This window comes from Schistocerca piceifrons, chromosome 3, assembly GCF_021461385.2.
Source record: "Schistocerca piceifrons isolate TAMUIC-IGC-003096 chromosome 3, iqSchPice1.1, whole genome shotgun sequence".
Lineage (NCBI taxonomy): Eukaryota > Metazoa > Arthropoda > Insecta > Orthoptera > Acrididae > Schistocerca > Schistocerca piceifrons.
This window is the reverse complement of record NC_060140.1, coordinates 881917317-881933533: the sequence shown is the minus strand read 5'-3', so window position 1 is coordinate 881933533 and position 16217 is coordinate 881917317. Positions and strand designations below refer to the sequence as shown.

The window sequence follows — 16217 nt, the reverse complement described above, 5'->3', positions numbered from 1 at the left end:
TCGCCATCATCGAGGGAAGCGGATTAACTTGGGCCACGGAATAAGCTTTGCGTAATACATATGTATCCAGTATTCGGACTTTCTGGAACAGAGTAAGAGAACGCCTTTAATGCTGTAGTATCGCTCCCTGAATTTTTGCCGTAACGGACTTCCAGTTTAGCGTCGCTATTTTAGGTGGGCAACGATCAATGATGATACCGAAAGACGTATACCGATGCACCGCAGTAGCCCATGGAACAAACGCTTCATCAAAACCTCGCAAGGGAAGAAACTTGCATTTACCCTCATTAAGTTTTGCACCAATAATCGATTACAGCCTTCAGTCGAGGTATCTCAGCAGGATTGCGAAGTAGAACCATCACGTCATCCTCGTATACACGAACAATTGTAGTCCCGCCGGAAAGCGTCCAACCTATCAACTGGGATTCTAGCATCCAAAGTAGGGGCTCCAGAGACAACACAAACAAAGTAATTGACAGCGGGCTTCCTTGAGGCACTCCCCTAGTAGAGAGGATGTAGAATGTAGACTGTCCGTGACCAAAAAAGCGTTTCTGAAGAAGAGAAATTTGTTAGCATCGAATACGGGTCTAAGTGTTAGGAAGTCTTTTCTGAAAGTACTTGTCTATAGGGCGTAGAAAAATTTCCGCTACCAGGCACAATAAAAGGTAATTTATTTGTCACACGACCGGTTTCCTCAGGTGTTTACACATTCATGTACATGTTTATGTTGCTGGAGAATGTATAAACACCTGAGGATGGGCACAAGCCCGAAACCGGTCGTGTGACAAATAAATAACCTTTTATTGTGGCTGGTAGTGGAAATTTTTCTACACCCTATAAAGGAACAGTGACGGAGTTCAACAGCATCCACTATGGATAAAATTCATTTAGTACTTGTCTAGTGTGTAGCCATATATGGAAAGTGAAACATGGAAGATAAACAGTTTGGACAAGAAGGCAACTGAAGCTTTATAAATACAGATAAATGCTGAAGATTAGATGGGTATATCACGTAAACAACGAGGAGTTAGTGAATGGAATTGGGGAGAAAGGATTTTGTGCCGCAACCCGACTAGAAGAAGGGATCGGTTGACAGGACACATTCTGAGACGTCAAGTGATCACAGATTTAACACTGGAGGGAAGTGTGGGGGTCAAAAGTTGTAGAGGGAGGCCAAGAGATGGAGAGCCTACAGTAAGGAGATTCAGAAGAATGTAAGTTTGCAGTAGCTGTTCGGAAATGAAGAGGCTTGTACAGGATGTAGTAGGATAGAGAGCTGCATCTCACCCGTCTTTAGACTGAATACCACAAAAACAACATAAGGCCTCTCTGACAAAAAGAATAGTCTCTTGGGTGGTTTACGACACTGAGTGAACATGATCGTAACTTAGTATTTCTTAACTTGTTTACTGACTACTTGCATCGGGTAGTAAGCGTGCATTGTTTTTCCTGGATCTGGCTCGCTAGTCGCTTGGCCTTGCTGGATGTTTTACTTGTGGTAAACACGTCAGCGTCTCCACAATGCGTTGCCTCTGTAGATACAAGGCCTTGTTCACGTGGGATCTCATGAATGATGTAGTCCTGCTCCACTCACTGGATGTAATTGTTCCAGGACTCAACTTTCCTACTGAATGCCGGAAAAAGTAGCGGCAGTATTTTTAAATTAAGTGATTGTTGCTGTTGGCCGTCGTTCTCGCTGTCTTCAAGTCGGGCGAAGCATTCCACTATAAGCTCCCTTAGTATGGGCTGAACGACGAATTCCGATTGGATCATGTCTAAAAACTATGCTCATAACAGTTTACAAAATTCACAAAAATTTTCCTGGAAAGGAAATGGATTAGCAACCCTGGGATGTAACTATCACAGAATAAAGCCACCTACTGTTATCACAGAAATCAATGAAATTAATCACGCACTCTAGGGACTGATGACCTTAGCAGTTAAGCCCCATAAGATTTCACACATTTTTAATCATGCACTCTAAGGAACAAATGAAAATAATAAATTGTCCAGCTTAGTAACTTTTCTCTTTACTCGTCTATTTGTCGCCCCAATGTCGACGATAATGCTGTGGGTTTGCACTGATGAAATTCGTTGTCAACAATTTCCAGTTTTTCTCATTGTTAAAATGTTGAGTAGTCGTGAAAAATTGTCAACATCTTTAAAGCTGTTCCTCATCATCAAAATGTTGAAACTTGGCGAAAAAACGTGAACGTACTACAAAATTTTACATCGCCACCAAAATATTGTCAGTGTTTTAACTGAATGCACTATTAATTCAAGTTAAATACGCACTCTAGCAGAAAAATGAATTACTCCAACAGTTGTTTATAGGCGCTGATTGCACGCTTACTAATTAAATACTTGTTGGACAAGACGGTGCTATAACAGAGATGTGGCAACACAACAAGAAACAACTAATAGTATGTTACAATAAATGGTACGTAACCATATGCTAACTTTGATACATTTTGATCCATAGTATTTGATATCCTATATCTAATGTAATGAAATCTTGGCACTCTATACTTCACAAACCTATACGAATAAAAATCTAAATGTTTATTAATAAAAATTATGTATTAAGTGTATTCCAAAATAGGTATACAAAAACACATACATGTATTCGAATGCAATGTTGTGTCAAAATTCCAAAGCATTCGGTCAAAAATTTTGCGAGATTTACGATTAGCAACATTTACAGTTTCAGTATGAGTACAAACATACATGTTTCTTTCCTCAAAACGTCTAATCTCCAAAAGTTATTCACAGATTGCTTTGAAATTTGGACATAACATTGCATTCGAATACCCACATATTACACATTTATGTATATTTTTAATACACACACACACACACACACACACACACACACACACACACACTCTCACTGATATATATATATATATATATATATATATATATATAGGGTGGTCCATCTGAATATTTCGGATGAGATTATCTGGAAAACTATACATCGGGTAAAAATAGTGGGTAAGACCAGTTTGTAAGCTCAAAGAGAGACATCAAATGATACTACACGTGACCCCAGCCCCTGCCCCCTTTGGGGCCAACTTTTAAATCTTAAATGGAAACCCCCATTTTTTATTGCAGATTCGGATTCTCCATAAAACAGTAATCAAGTTTTGTCTGAAACATTTTTTTAAACCATTGACAGATGGCGCTGAAATCGAGAAAAATTAAAATTGTGTAAGAACTCCGATTTATTCAGAATGATCCGAGAAGAACGCATCAAATCGATACAAAATGTGCACCAATTCTTTCATTACACCAAATTAAGCTATTTTATTACAAAACGTATCCTACCCGCCAAAGTTTTTGATGGAGGGAGGCGGAATGGTATTAAAATCCCGTTAGGGAACTCTTCACAATTGCGTTACTCACTCGACTGTGGTGCTGCCGTGGCCAACTGCGAACTATGGCACAGTATAAATGTCGGTGCAATGCGATCTGACGTCACTTCACTTCAGTTTGTGAACCGTAAATATCAACTGGCGAAATGAGGTCATCAGTCCCTTAGAACGTAGAACTAAGGACATCACACACATCCATGTCCGAGGCAGGATTCGAACCTGCGACCGTAGCAGTCGCGCGGTTCCGGACTACAGCGCCTAGAACCGCATGGCCACCGCGGCCGGCACTATCCTCCTACAGAGACTGTTGATATTATGTTAATTTTATGTGAAGGCCATAATAATTACGCTGCAGCTGCGCAATTGTATGCGGATCGTTTCCCAAACAGACAACATCGAACCGAAAATATTATTCGACATTGCACTCATTGAACTCGAAATGGATACATGCACCGTCCACCTTGTCATCGCGAATACAATGAAAATGACGCCTATACCCTTACCGTTCTCGCCTGTGTTCAGCTGTATCACGAAATGAGTAGTCGTGCGATTCAGAGACAAACTGGAATACCGAAATCAACTGTTTTGAGGTTTTGAAGGCACACAAATATCATGCGTGTCGTATCACACTGACACAGGCATTAACGCCGAAAGATATGCAAATAGGCGTGCTTTTTGCCGATGGGCCTTGGAAATGATAAGAGAGGACAATGAGTTTTTTTAGATGCGTTGTTTTCATCGATTATTGGTCCCCTATCAATCCACACTGCCACAGACCCGTTGACAATCAACACAGCTGGTCGTTAATGGCCTAGTGTGGAATTTTAAACGGTTACTTGATAGGGCCGTATTTTTTTGACCGAAATGTTACTGGGGAATCTTATTTAAAAGTTCTCCGCGATGATTTGTTGGAGCTAATGGAAGATGTTGATTTAGAAACTAGGCAACGAATGTGGTTGCAACAGGACGGAGCAGTTCCCCATTATGCTAAAAATGTGCGGAACATTTTAAATTTACGGTACCCTGGTCGGTGGATAGGACGCGGCGGACCAATTCAGTGGCCTCCACGTTCACCAGACCTAACATCTGATTTTTTCTTGTAGGGTTATTTAAAAAAATCAATTGTGAAAGACAGCCCACAAGCCGAAACGATATGGTGCAACGCATTCGAAGAGCATGTGCAGGCATACCACGGGATGTGCTGTTCAAAACTGTGGACAACTCTCGCAGACGATTGACTTCATGCATTGAAGCAAATGGGGATAGTTTTGAACAATTTATTCGTGGCTAATTTCATTAATTAAGCACCCCAAATAGTGAGAGGCAAGGGGACTCACACTAATGAAGCATCCCAACATGTGAGAAGCAAGGGGACTCACACTAATGAAGCACCCCATGGGAACATCACTCTACTACGTCTATGTGGTTGTTCCTGGGTAACGCTAAAAGTCGGATACAGTACATTCTGTACAAAAATAGCTTAATTTGGATAAACGAAAGAATTGTTGCACATTTTTTAATGATTTAAAGCACCTTTCTCGGATCATTCTAAATAAATCACAGTTCTTCCCCAATTTTACTTTTTTCTCGATTTCAGCGCCAGTTGTCAATGGGTTAAAAAATGTTTGAGACAAAACTTGATTACTTTTTTATGGAGAATCCGAATCTGCAATAAAAAATGGGGGTTTCCATTTAAGATTTAAAAGTTGCCCCCAAGGGAGCGGGGGCTGGGGTCACGTGTAGTATCATTTGATGTCCCCCTCTGAGCTTACGAACCTATCTTACCCACTATTTTTACCCGATGTATAGTCTTCGAGATAATTTCATCTGAAACTTCAGATGGACCACCCTGTATATACAGGGTAAGTCAGGAGGAAAGGTACGTGTTTTGACTGGTAATAGCATTAGTGATTCTGAACAAAAAACTAGACGTGGATATATGCCCTATTCCGAATGGTTTCCGAGATAGAACAGTTTTAATGTACATTTCTATTAATTTTCTGTGTCATTCATTGTCATCTTTTACAACGTACTACATTAATATACAGGAAGTTGAGACGAACGTTTAGATACAGGACGCTTGTGGTATATCAAGTTGGGAAACTACCTCAAACGGGGCCACAATAAACACTTAAGCTACAGCGCACGCGCGTCGTGCGAGATTTTCAGTATTCTCGCGATCTGTCCAGGCAAACTGTTAGTTCTAGACAAAAAATAAATAGGACCTTTTTTGTAGCAGGTTTAGTTTAGTTGAAATGTAGACTGACACACGTTTACGTTGGAATGTGCGGTTTTCGAGTTATTAAAGGAAAACGTACAACAGTGGTATTAAACGTGTTCTATCTCAGAAACCCTTTGCAATAGGGCATATGTCCACTTGAAGTTATATATATATATTTTTGAGTTTTTATATGTGTGTGCAAAGCATTGTGAAAATATCTCAAATAATAAAGTTATTGTAGAGCTGTGAAATCGCTTCAATCATTTGTAATAACCCTGTATATATATATATATATATATATATATATATATATATATATATATATCGCTTCAATCATTTGTAATAACCCTGTATATATATATATATATATATATATATATATATATATATATATATATATATATCGCTTCAATCATTTGTAATAACCCTGTATATATATATATATATATATATATATATATATATATATATATATATATATATATTACAAATGATTGAAGCGATTTCACAGCTCTACAATAACTTTATTATTTGAGATATTTTCACAATGCTTTGCACACACATACAAAAACTCAAAAAGTTTTTTTTAGGCATTCACAAATGTTCGATATGTGCCCCTTTAGTGATTCGGCAGACATCAAGCCGATAATCAAGTTTCTCCCACACTCGGCGCGGCATGTCCCCATCAATGAGTTGGAAAGCATTGTTGATGCGAGCTCGCAGTTCTGGCACGTTTCTTGGTAGAGGAGGTTTAAACACTGAATCTTTCACATAACCCCACAGAAATAAATCGCATGGGGTTAAGTCGGGAGAGCGTGGAGGCCATGACATGAATTGCTGATCGTGATCTCCACCACGACCGATCCATCGGTTTTCCAATCTCCTGTTTAAGAAATGCCGAACATCATGATGGAAGTGCGGTGGAGCACCATCCTGTTGAAAGATGAAGTCGGCGCTGTCACTCTCCAATTGTGGCATGAGCCAATTTTCCAGCATGTCCAGATACACGTGTCCTGTAACGTTTTTTTCGCAGAAGAAAAAGGGGCCGTAAACTTTAAACCGTGAGATTGCACAAAACACGTTAACTTTTGGTGAATTGCGAATTTTCTGCACGAATGCATGAGGATTCTCTACCGCCCAGATTCGCACATTGTGTCTGTTCACTTCACCATTAAGAAAAAATGTTGCTTCATCACTGAAAACAAGTTTCGCACTGAACGCATCCTCTTCCATGAGCTGTTGTAACCGCGCCGAAAATTCAAAGCGTTTGACTTTGTCATCGGGTGTCAGGGCTTGTAGCAATTGTAAACGGTAAGGCTTCTGCTTTAGCCTTTTCTGTAAGATTTTCCAAACCGTCGGCTGTGGTACGTTTAGCTCCCTGCTTGCTTTATTCGTCGACTTCCGCGGGCTACGCGTGAAACTTGCCCGCACGCGTTCAACCGTTTCTTCGCTCACTGCAGGCTGATCCGTTGATTTCCCCTTACAGAGGCATCCAGAAACTTTAAACTGCGCATACCATCGCCGAATGGAGTTAGCAGTTGGTGGATCTTTGTTGAACTTCGTCCTCAAGTGTCGTTGCACTGTTATGAGTGACTGGTGTGAGTGCATTTCAAGCACGACATACGCTTTCTCGGCTCCTGTCGCCATTTTGTCTCACTGCGCTCTCGAGCGCTCTGGCGGCAGAAACCTGAAGTGCGGCTTCAGCCGAACAAAACTTTATGAGTTTTTCTACGTATCTGCAGTGTGTCGTGACCACATGTCAATGAATGGAGCTACAGTGAATTTATGAAATCGCTTCAATCATTTGTAATAGCCTTGTATATATATATATATATATATATATATATATATGAAACTTTGTTTGCAATCAGAAAAGTTGTATTTATAGGTTATTGGTTTATAATTAGAATACTACTACAGAATCTGAATTTGCAGTAACAATAAACAATGCTCAAGGTGAGAGAGAGGGTGCAAGAACAATGGACATTGGGGTGGGAGGAAATGCACACAGAAAATGGGAAGGATGAGGAGCTGGAGGAAGTGGAGAGACAGAAGTGGAGGAGAAGATGGACAGAGAAAGGGGGAGGAGGGGACAGACTGAGAGAGGAGAGAGAGAAGGGGTAAGAGGAGATGGAGGGAGAGATGGAAAGACAGAAGGGGGGGAGGAGGAGGTGGACAGAGAGAGGGGGAGGAGGTGGAGGAGATGGACAAAGATAGAGTGAGGAGGAGATGGACAGAGAAGAGGATTACGATGTGTATCCAATTCCCATACACATCAGGAACGTTAGCTTTCGTTTTTGATTATTTTCCGTTCAAGCAGACTGAGCCACACTTAAGCATGGCTGGGTACGGCTCATAACTGATATGATTTGCAGACACTCTTGGTTGTCTTGCTGTTCTGTAAATAGCGACTACTTTGTTAGAATGTAGCCTTATAGAGAACTGTTTAGAGCTGGCTGCAGGCACTGAACTGATCTGTCTGACTGCTGGCTTACAACTGTCTGAGTTTCAATGGTGCATCATGTTTTGGTGCCCCTTGGCAGAAGCTATTTCCGCGTCCCCCCAGTGCAAGCATCCGTTGTGGCGTCTTTCCACGCAATCAGTGGATGTACATAACACATTCCAGAAGCGGCACAGAGGCAGGAAGAGGTCCAGGTTTGGGGGGCCATCTGGAGGCTGCTGTAAGGAACAGATGGCCACCAGGCGAATGGTTGTGCCTGAGTAGTGGCCGCCTCTCGTGGTATCAGTAGTGTACCTATTGTTTAGTTCACAAAATTTTGCTAGTGCTATTCTTCACTTCTCTTATACATCAATTATGTACTACAATTGCACTGAAGAGAAACTACTTCACTTGGTTGATTTCAGTACTGTCGGTCCTTATCCCTATGTTTATCTGTTTCTGGCTGTTCCTAAGTTACGGTATTTCTTTTTTCAATTTATTTGCCTTCAGCTTTCTTTTTTTCAGATCTTTGATCAAATTTGCTACGTTTCATTTCTTTCTATGGAACTTCAAATGTTGCTGTGTTGTCACCAAGTCTGATGCAGCAGCTTGTTTCACCATCGACTGTAATTCTCTTTTTGTTTCTGTCTTCATATTAAGATAGGGGGCACAGAGATAAGATCCAGGAAGCCAGCGGATTACATACCCTTCATCCGTTGGGATTTAGATTTTATGTGGTTTCCCTAAAATGCGAGAGGCAAATGCTGGGATGGTTCCTTGGAAAAGGCACAACCGATTTCACTCTCCAGCCTTCCCCATTCAGAGTTTGTGCTTCGCCCGCGACGACTTTGTCGGTAGGACGATGACACAAGTCCTTCTTTACCGTTCTCTCTTCAGAGTTTCTATAGTTTCTTCCATGATGTATTAAACACAAAATATGGATGCAAAGGACAAACCTGCCTCATTAATTTCTTGGTTTAAATCTCCTGTTCAGTTTCGCTTGTTATAATTTTGGTATCCTGAAGTTTTTTGTAATTTATAAATTATTATTCTACCCTTGTAGTCCAGCCCAACTTTTTTTCATATTTGTGAAAATCATTTACAAGTCCCTATATTCTAAAGCCTTTTCCAAATAACTGAAGCTGAAATAATATGCCTATACTCATTTCTAGTCTTCTTCTAGCAGTATCCATATGGCTAAATTGCGCCTCTCATTCTAGGGCCTTTCTTAAATCCATGCTGGTCTGATCCATTACATTGATGAATTTTTCCTTGTGTCCGGTTTCTTACTGCAGACAATCTTGATTGTCCTGTTACTCCATACATAGCGACTGCTAAGTCGGGTGTAGTCTTACAGGGAACTGTACAAATCCATCGAAAGTCTGTGGGCACAGCTCGGAGTACATCTGTGTAGTACTGTCACAGAACAGAAATCCATAAATCTGTCATTTCATTTACAGATCTTCCAACGCGCAAACATAGTTTAGCAGTTTCGTGTCTGTCAGACTGGAGGGGTGAGGTCTGTCTCGGGTTCTTCATTCGTCGTATAACGTACTGAAGTGCAGTGGTGTTTTACCTGCTTGCATGATAAATTAATTTGTTCGATTAGATTAACATATTTATATCATTTGGGATCGAATGTTAGGTGGGGTTATTAGTTTATTTATCGTACTGGTTCATATTGGACATCTTCACATTAATAACTATAGTACTGCATGCTTAACAAAAGTAATTTTTGTGGTGGCTAGGAAAACGAGTGAGGAAGAGGAAGCAAGAAACTTCGGGCAGGTCAGAGGTGAGCTGGGAGCTTTTTTTCTCACCAACCGAAGGGCAGAATTTTTACAGCCTGCCATAAAGCCGTCCTGTGGAGCGGTTCAGCGAGCGCTGCCTCCCTTTATCAGGGGTGCAGGAAAAGCTGAAAAAAGGCAGTAAAGAACCATCAAACAAAAGCCAGCTGCAGGTTTTTTCTGCCTCATCAGAATGCATCTCCTGTAGCCACGTTGGTGTCCAGGAGTAAACGGTTAAGAATTCTTCCCATGCACAATACGAAGCAATTTCCCACCGCTGTTTTCAGGAAGCCCTGTGATGGCTAGGCACCTCAGTTGGATGTTGCTTTAACTTGTTTGAGAAGCTTCAAGAGAATTTTTGTATGAACTGCTCTATGTTATACAGTGGTTTCATGTCTAGAAAGTACGGGAGGAAATAAGGTTGTAAAGAAGGCCGTCATTGATTGAACCATTGTTTGCTAATATCGAGGTAGGAAATGTTGAGGACTCTCTGGTCAGTGTCCAGCCGACACACGTCGGGGGAGACCATATTATTTGTTTGAGACAGTGGTAGCAAAGTGTCCAGTGCTCACTCTTAAACTTACTCTGATGAAGTGCCGATGTGTCACTTGAAGCAGAATCATTTTGTTTCTCTGTGAGCAGAGGGACAAATCTGCGCTTCTCCGTGCAGCTTTAGGCATTCAAAAGTGCTCACTTACGACCGCACACTTGAGTCAAGTGTCTGCTCCCCGCAAGTATGTAAACAGATTGTATTGACTCATAAATGGACTCTGTATTTGACTAACTATAAACATAGGAGTTTGCTGATGCAACCACACATCCGCTGCGTGGTTAAAATCACATCTGCACGTCATACTTCGTCTCCACACTGTCCGCAACCTTCCACAAATGGACATGGCAGACATGCTCTCCACTTGACGATTTATGGTGATATACATGCCACGGCTTGAGAAATAGGGAATTGTAACGATAAATGTGTTCTATTCCACTAGATTGTTCTCTGAGCTCTCTGTTGTCAGCGCCCGTGAGTATGGACGTTTTTACAAGAGGCTAGACAGTATCAACCACTTATGTGTTCCTGTCATGAAAATGGAGGTGGGGGGACGCGATTTTTCCATAAAATATAGGCATCATGCCAATCTTAAACTTACTGTAACCAGTAGGATCAACTGAATGTTGTAATTGTACAGATCCAGTTTCGCAATTTCTTTGATTTTTTGTAATAAATACCGTGATAACATCCTCTTATTCTTTTTTAACTAGGATGGGTATTAACCCCAGTGATTCTTAATAGGTTAAAAAATTGTTCAAATGGCTCTGAGCACTATGGGACTTAACATCTGAGGCCATCAATCCCCTAGACTTAGAACTACTTAAACCTAACTAACCTAAGGACATCACACACATCCATGCCCGAGGCAGGATTCGCACCTGCGACAGTAGCAGCAGCGCGGTTCTTAATAGGTTATTTAAGAATATTAATTAGATATTATCAATTAAATAATTTCTGTGTAACGTCTGAGGTGGGTCAGCCATAGCAGGGTTAGTCAACGTAACAAAACCATGGCTCACACAGTGTTAAGCAAACAGTAAGTATATGACGCATGCGTTCCCTGAGGCAACTCTCTTAGTAGTTTGTTGGGCGTTTATGTGATACTCTAACGGCGACTTAACAAAGACATGACTAACCTTGCAGCTCTTCAAGTCTTCTGTGACTGTTCTACACTCCCTGCTTGGTAGGGATCGCAAACTGACGAGCAGTTATGAAATTTTTGCCGGACGAGTGTTTTTCAATCTAACTCCAGTGTATATGAATTGGATTCCCTTAAGACTCTTCTAAACGGCTTTCATATAGCACTAAGCTCTCTCTATTCTGAAGTTCTATGGTCGACCCACCTTAAAAAGCCTGCATCTGTATCAAAAGGTATTTCAGTAATTACTGGGTCATCCTGTTCTCCAACAACAGTGGTCCTTTTTTCTCCTATTGATGCCCATGATTTCATCGTTTAGATACATCGAGTGTCACCTGCCAGTCTTCCCATCAAGTACTGATTTTTGCAGGTTTTCAATAGCCGCACAACATTCCTCTATTGCTGTGATCAACCCATATACGTATAACTGCGTCGTTGAAGAACAATTACATAGACTTACTGACGTCATTTATGGGGTCCTTTTATAACTAACTTACATTTTCTACTTCGAATTAAAGTTAGTGTTCCGACTTTGAAGATCCGTACATCTTGTTCCGATCTTTACTAAAAATTAGGAACACATATTCGTTTTTCCCAGCCAGTGCTACTAGAGGATGGTTCACATCTTTTGCATGATACATTACTGGCATTATTTTCGCTGTTGGTGTTCGTCATAATGTCTGCTATTGGAGAGGATCGGAGATATGCTATTCCGTAAGATCAATGATCATTAAAACATAAGATTGTCATTGGAACATATCCAGAATTAAGACAAGCTTATCTTTATCTCTATTGAAGGAACCACAGCCATATATTTATTGAATGACAGAAGCACATTATCCCAACCTTCATTTTATTTATTTAAACTTCTCTTTCTTTTCAAACCCGATATCGGCTTTTTAAGTCATTTTTCAATTATTGTCTATAAAAGTTGCCATGTCTTAAATAGCAGTGTCTTCACATTTTGTGTTTCCTTCGTTTTAATTTACAAAACTTTAGCTGTTCTTAATGTTTTGACGGTTTGTGCTCGTAAATGGAAAATGAGAAAACATATACACAAAGAAAAATTTAAATAAGTAATAGCCTGAGTGGCAAAAAACCCGCATTCAATGATCAGGCTGATGCAAATATGTAAAATTAGGCCTAGGCCATCATTTTTGCATGTTATTTAAATGCAAAATTATGAAAAGTCGTAGCACTAATAATCGTATTACTAACAACTATATGTTACTGTTTGGAACCAAAGTCACTTATTTTAAAATTCTAAATGTGTCCTATGCACACAACCAAGTGTTCACAGCATCGGACTGTATTGAGAATACATATTTACCCTCCGAAATACGGCAACCAGCTGACGGAAATACCAAATCTAAAAGTCTTCCGCTCTGGATGCCAGAAAGGCGCATAAAATCGGCCAATCAGCAAGCACTATTTCCCCCTCAGTCATCCTTTTCAATTAATTCATAAACAAAGAACAATTTCATGAAACTGGCGTTATCATCACACTGACAGTGGAAAGATACGAGGATCGTGCCATCATCCACGGCGACCTAATTTCACAAACGTGTTATTATAAGCGTTATATTAGTTGCAATCATCTGTGCAACTACAGCTGACCTTTGGGCGTTGTATCTGAAGGAGACGTCTGTGCGAGGAAAAAGGAAGTTCGATGCTACTTCCTCGCGAAAAGTGTGCTCTTTCACGTACAGGCGCATACACCTGAACATCCATATCAATGAATATTAATTATTATTCATATTAATTAATATGAATTTAGGAACACACAGTGTGCTCGCGTATTCTGACCGTTCTGAAAACCAAAAAGCTCCTGTGTCAGAACAAACATTTCTTTTGCAAACAATGATCGTGCAGCTACGTCTGTTTGTCCATCGTACCCGAAAGGTTGTAGATACGGACGCCAAAGTTCACACCAGAACCGCACTGTTGCTTAATGAAGAAAATGTGAGCTTTCAGATCAGTTTTGTGACTGGATTGAAGCATTCCCACCAAGCACAAACCAGAATTTCGTTCTTAACAGCATTATTCCAGTTACATTTCCTTGAGCTTTCGTAACAAGACTTTTTTCGGGTATAGATTATCAGCCTATAGTCCGCCCCCTATTCTCCGGAGGATCGGTTCACCCCGATCCTGTTTCAATTTTGTACAGTGGCTGAGAACCCCAGAACCTGACATCCCCCCTCCCTCCACTAATAGCTGATACCTCAGTAACAGATATCCTCAATAGCTGGCACCCCAAAGCAGCTGACAACCACAGTACCAAGGGAACAAGTCTTGACTCGATAAGTCTCAACTTGCTGAGTATTTGCTTTTGCTTGTTGAAAAAAGTAACAAAATTGTGGAACAAGTCTCCATTTGCTTACTCAGCATTATGATTAGAGTTACTGAAATCTACGCATGTGCGTTGACACTACCTTGAAGCATATCTCGCTGAGTTGAGATAAATAACATGCTGGGTAATGACGGTTACTACCTCAGCTGACTACCATTGCTTTACACAATGTTATTGTAACATGAAAATGTGAACTCTCGCAACTAATCGAAACTACTCAGAACTATTCGCAACTTGCTTTCAGGTAATGCCACCTACACAGTCAGCTACTGCTGTTAAAATACTACAGTTCCAAATACCTATTTGCTTGCGACAACTCTCACTTTCTTGCCTGCTTAGCATTGCCAGCATAAGATTCCAAACGCCTTGTGCTGCAAGATATAATTAATACGCCTAGCATGCAGTCTCTTTAATATTTGAGTGACCTTGAAAGCATAGGAACCCTCGTTTCATACCTATATGAATGTATAATGCTACTGTTCAGTACGCTATTTCAGCAAAGCGTAACGTAGTTACCTCTGTGTGACAGCACAATTAGCATTACCAGCAGAAAATGACAAATGTTTTATGCTGCGTGATAAGGCATGAGGATTAATGTAATAGTTGAAATTATCACCAGGAGATGACAAACTTCTGTATTGCAAGATAAAGTTAATATTTTATCATGGCGTTTTTATAATGTTTCGGTGACTGCTTTAGGGATACTTTGTGATTCGCTGTTACTTTTTCACTGCCAGTTAAAATACTGCATTGCGACTAACTTTTCATTGTCTTACCGTGCTGTTAATTGCTGGAGAGGGAAGTGCGTAGGGAGGTAGTCACTAGCACTAACTGTTAGTGGACTAGACTACTTCTTCTATTCCCATCACATAACTACAGGTGATACCTCACAACATGTAGAATACAAAGGAGACTCCATCAGGTACAGGAGCCTTCCGAATTATTGTTCCTTTTCGATTCTGTGATCACTTCATTTGCTACTATTCTACTTTCGAGAAGCTTTTGTCATAGTACTATGTGTAATGAAAAGTAGTATGACAAGGGTATAGGCAAACACTTAATAATGCATCTTAATTCCTAAAGAAGACATGTGCTATATATCAGGTGTGCTACTGCCATGTCGCAGGTGCTCATGAAGTTGATGGGAACGTTCAACGAGAGCGGGCTCTCCCTGTGTGAGAAGCTGGCAGAGACTGCGGGGGCCACGGTCGACGTTTACCCCATGCTGATGGTGTGTGCGCTGCGCACCATCATGAAGGCAATGTTTGGCGTCGAGCTGGACCGCCTGGAGCCGGATCGGCGCAAGCATTCCCGTATAGCGGCCATCAGAAAAATGTCGGTGAGTCCACTAAACCGCTCAGACTCTTTTACTTTTACTGCACCCTTGCTACCTTTTCTGTAAAAGTCTTGGCTTTAGGAACGGTTTTCTTTATATAGCAACGAACAAATAATTTAAATCTATACGATTTTACCGAGCGAGGTGGCGCACAATGGACTCGCATTCGGGAGGACGACGGTTCAATCCCGCGTCCGGCCATCCTCATTTAGGTTTGCCGTGATTTCCCTAAATCGCTCTAGGCAAATGCCGGGATGGTTCCTTTGAAAGGTCACGACCGACTTCCTTCCCCGCCCTTCCCTAATCCGTTTAGACCTATGGCCTCGCTGCCTGATCTCCTCCCCCAAACAACACAACTATACATTTTCTCGTATTTACGAGTGGAGGAGCCTGTATAGGTATATGTTCAGCGTCTACATGTCTACCTTAGTTTCTTTGAATGATCTTAACATAATTCTAGGCCATCTGTTTGATGCATATTTATTCATTGTACTGGGATTACTTTTTAGGTGGTTATAGAACAATGTTTCTCTTTCGCGTACCATTTGTGACTGCTCATATAGTTTTTGACTGTTTCATCTATCTTTCCACTTGTCTAACTCAAAATTATTGTCCATGGTTCAGTCACGTTACGTTTCTTTACCCTGACCCCATTTAAGCACTGTTTTGCGTAAAGATACTTTTCCCACACGTAGTGTTATGGTTTTTCTGCTCTTAAATGTGAAAAGGGAAGTAATGACTATGCAATTTAGTCACTTAAAACGGCAATAATTATCATTTTAAGTAGATGATAATATTAGGTACGAGTCACCTGTAGCGCTGTTTCAAATACCCTGATCACAATTTGACATTTCCTACATCCCTAACCCACCAAACAAACTGTATTGCTTCTTTCAGATGGTAGAATTTTCCTTCAGTGTTCGTTTTTCTCTTACAGTCCTCGCTGTTTAGACATAAATGTAACAGAATACTCATTAGCATTAGTTTAAGTGGAGTACATATTTCCTTTCCGTTTTGA

At 40.7% G+C, this 16217-nt stretch overlaps 1 protein-coding gene across 1 annotated transcript in view; it reads left to right on the top strand.

Annotated features, from left to right (window-relative positions):
• Positions 1–16217, top strand: part of LOC124789147 (cytochrome P450 4C1-like) — a 130207-nt gene that overhangs the window by 78260 nt on the left and 35730 nt on the right. The window contains exon 3 of the mRNA XM_047256441.1: positions 14990–15202. Coding sequence (XP_047112397.1) covers positions 14990–15202 — 213 coding nt within the window. The remainder of the gene's footprint in view (positions 1–14989; positions 15203–16217) is intronic.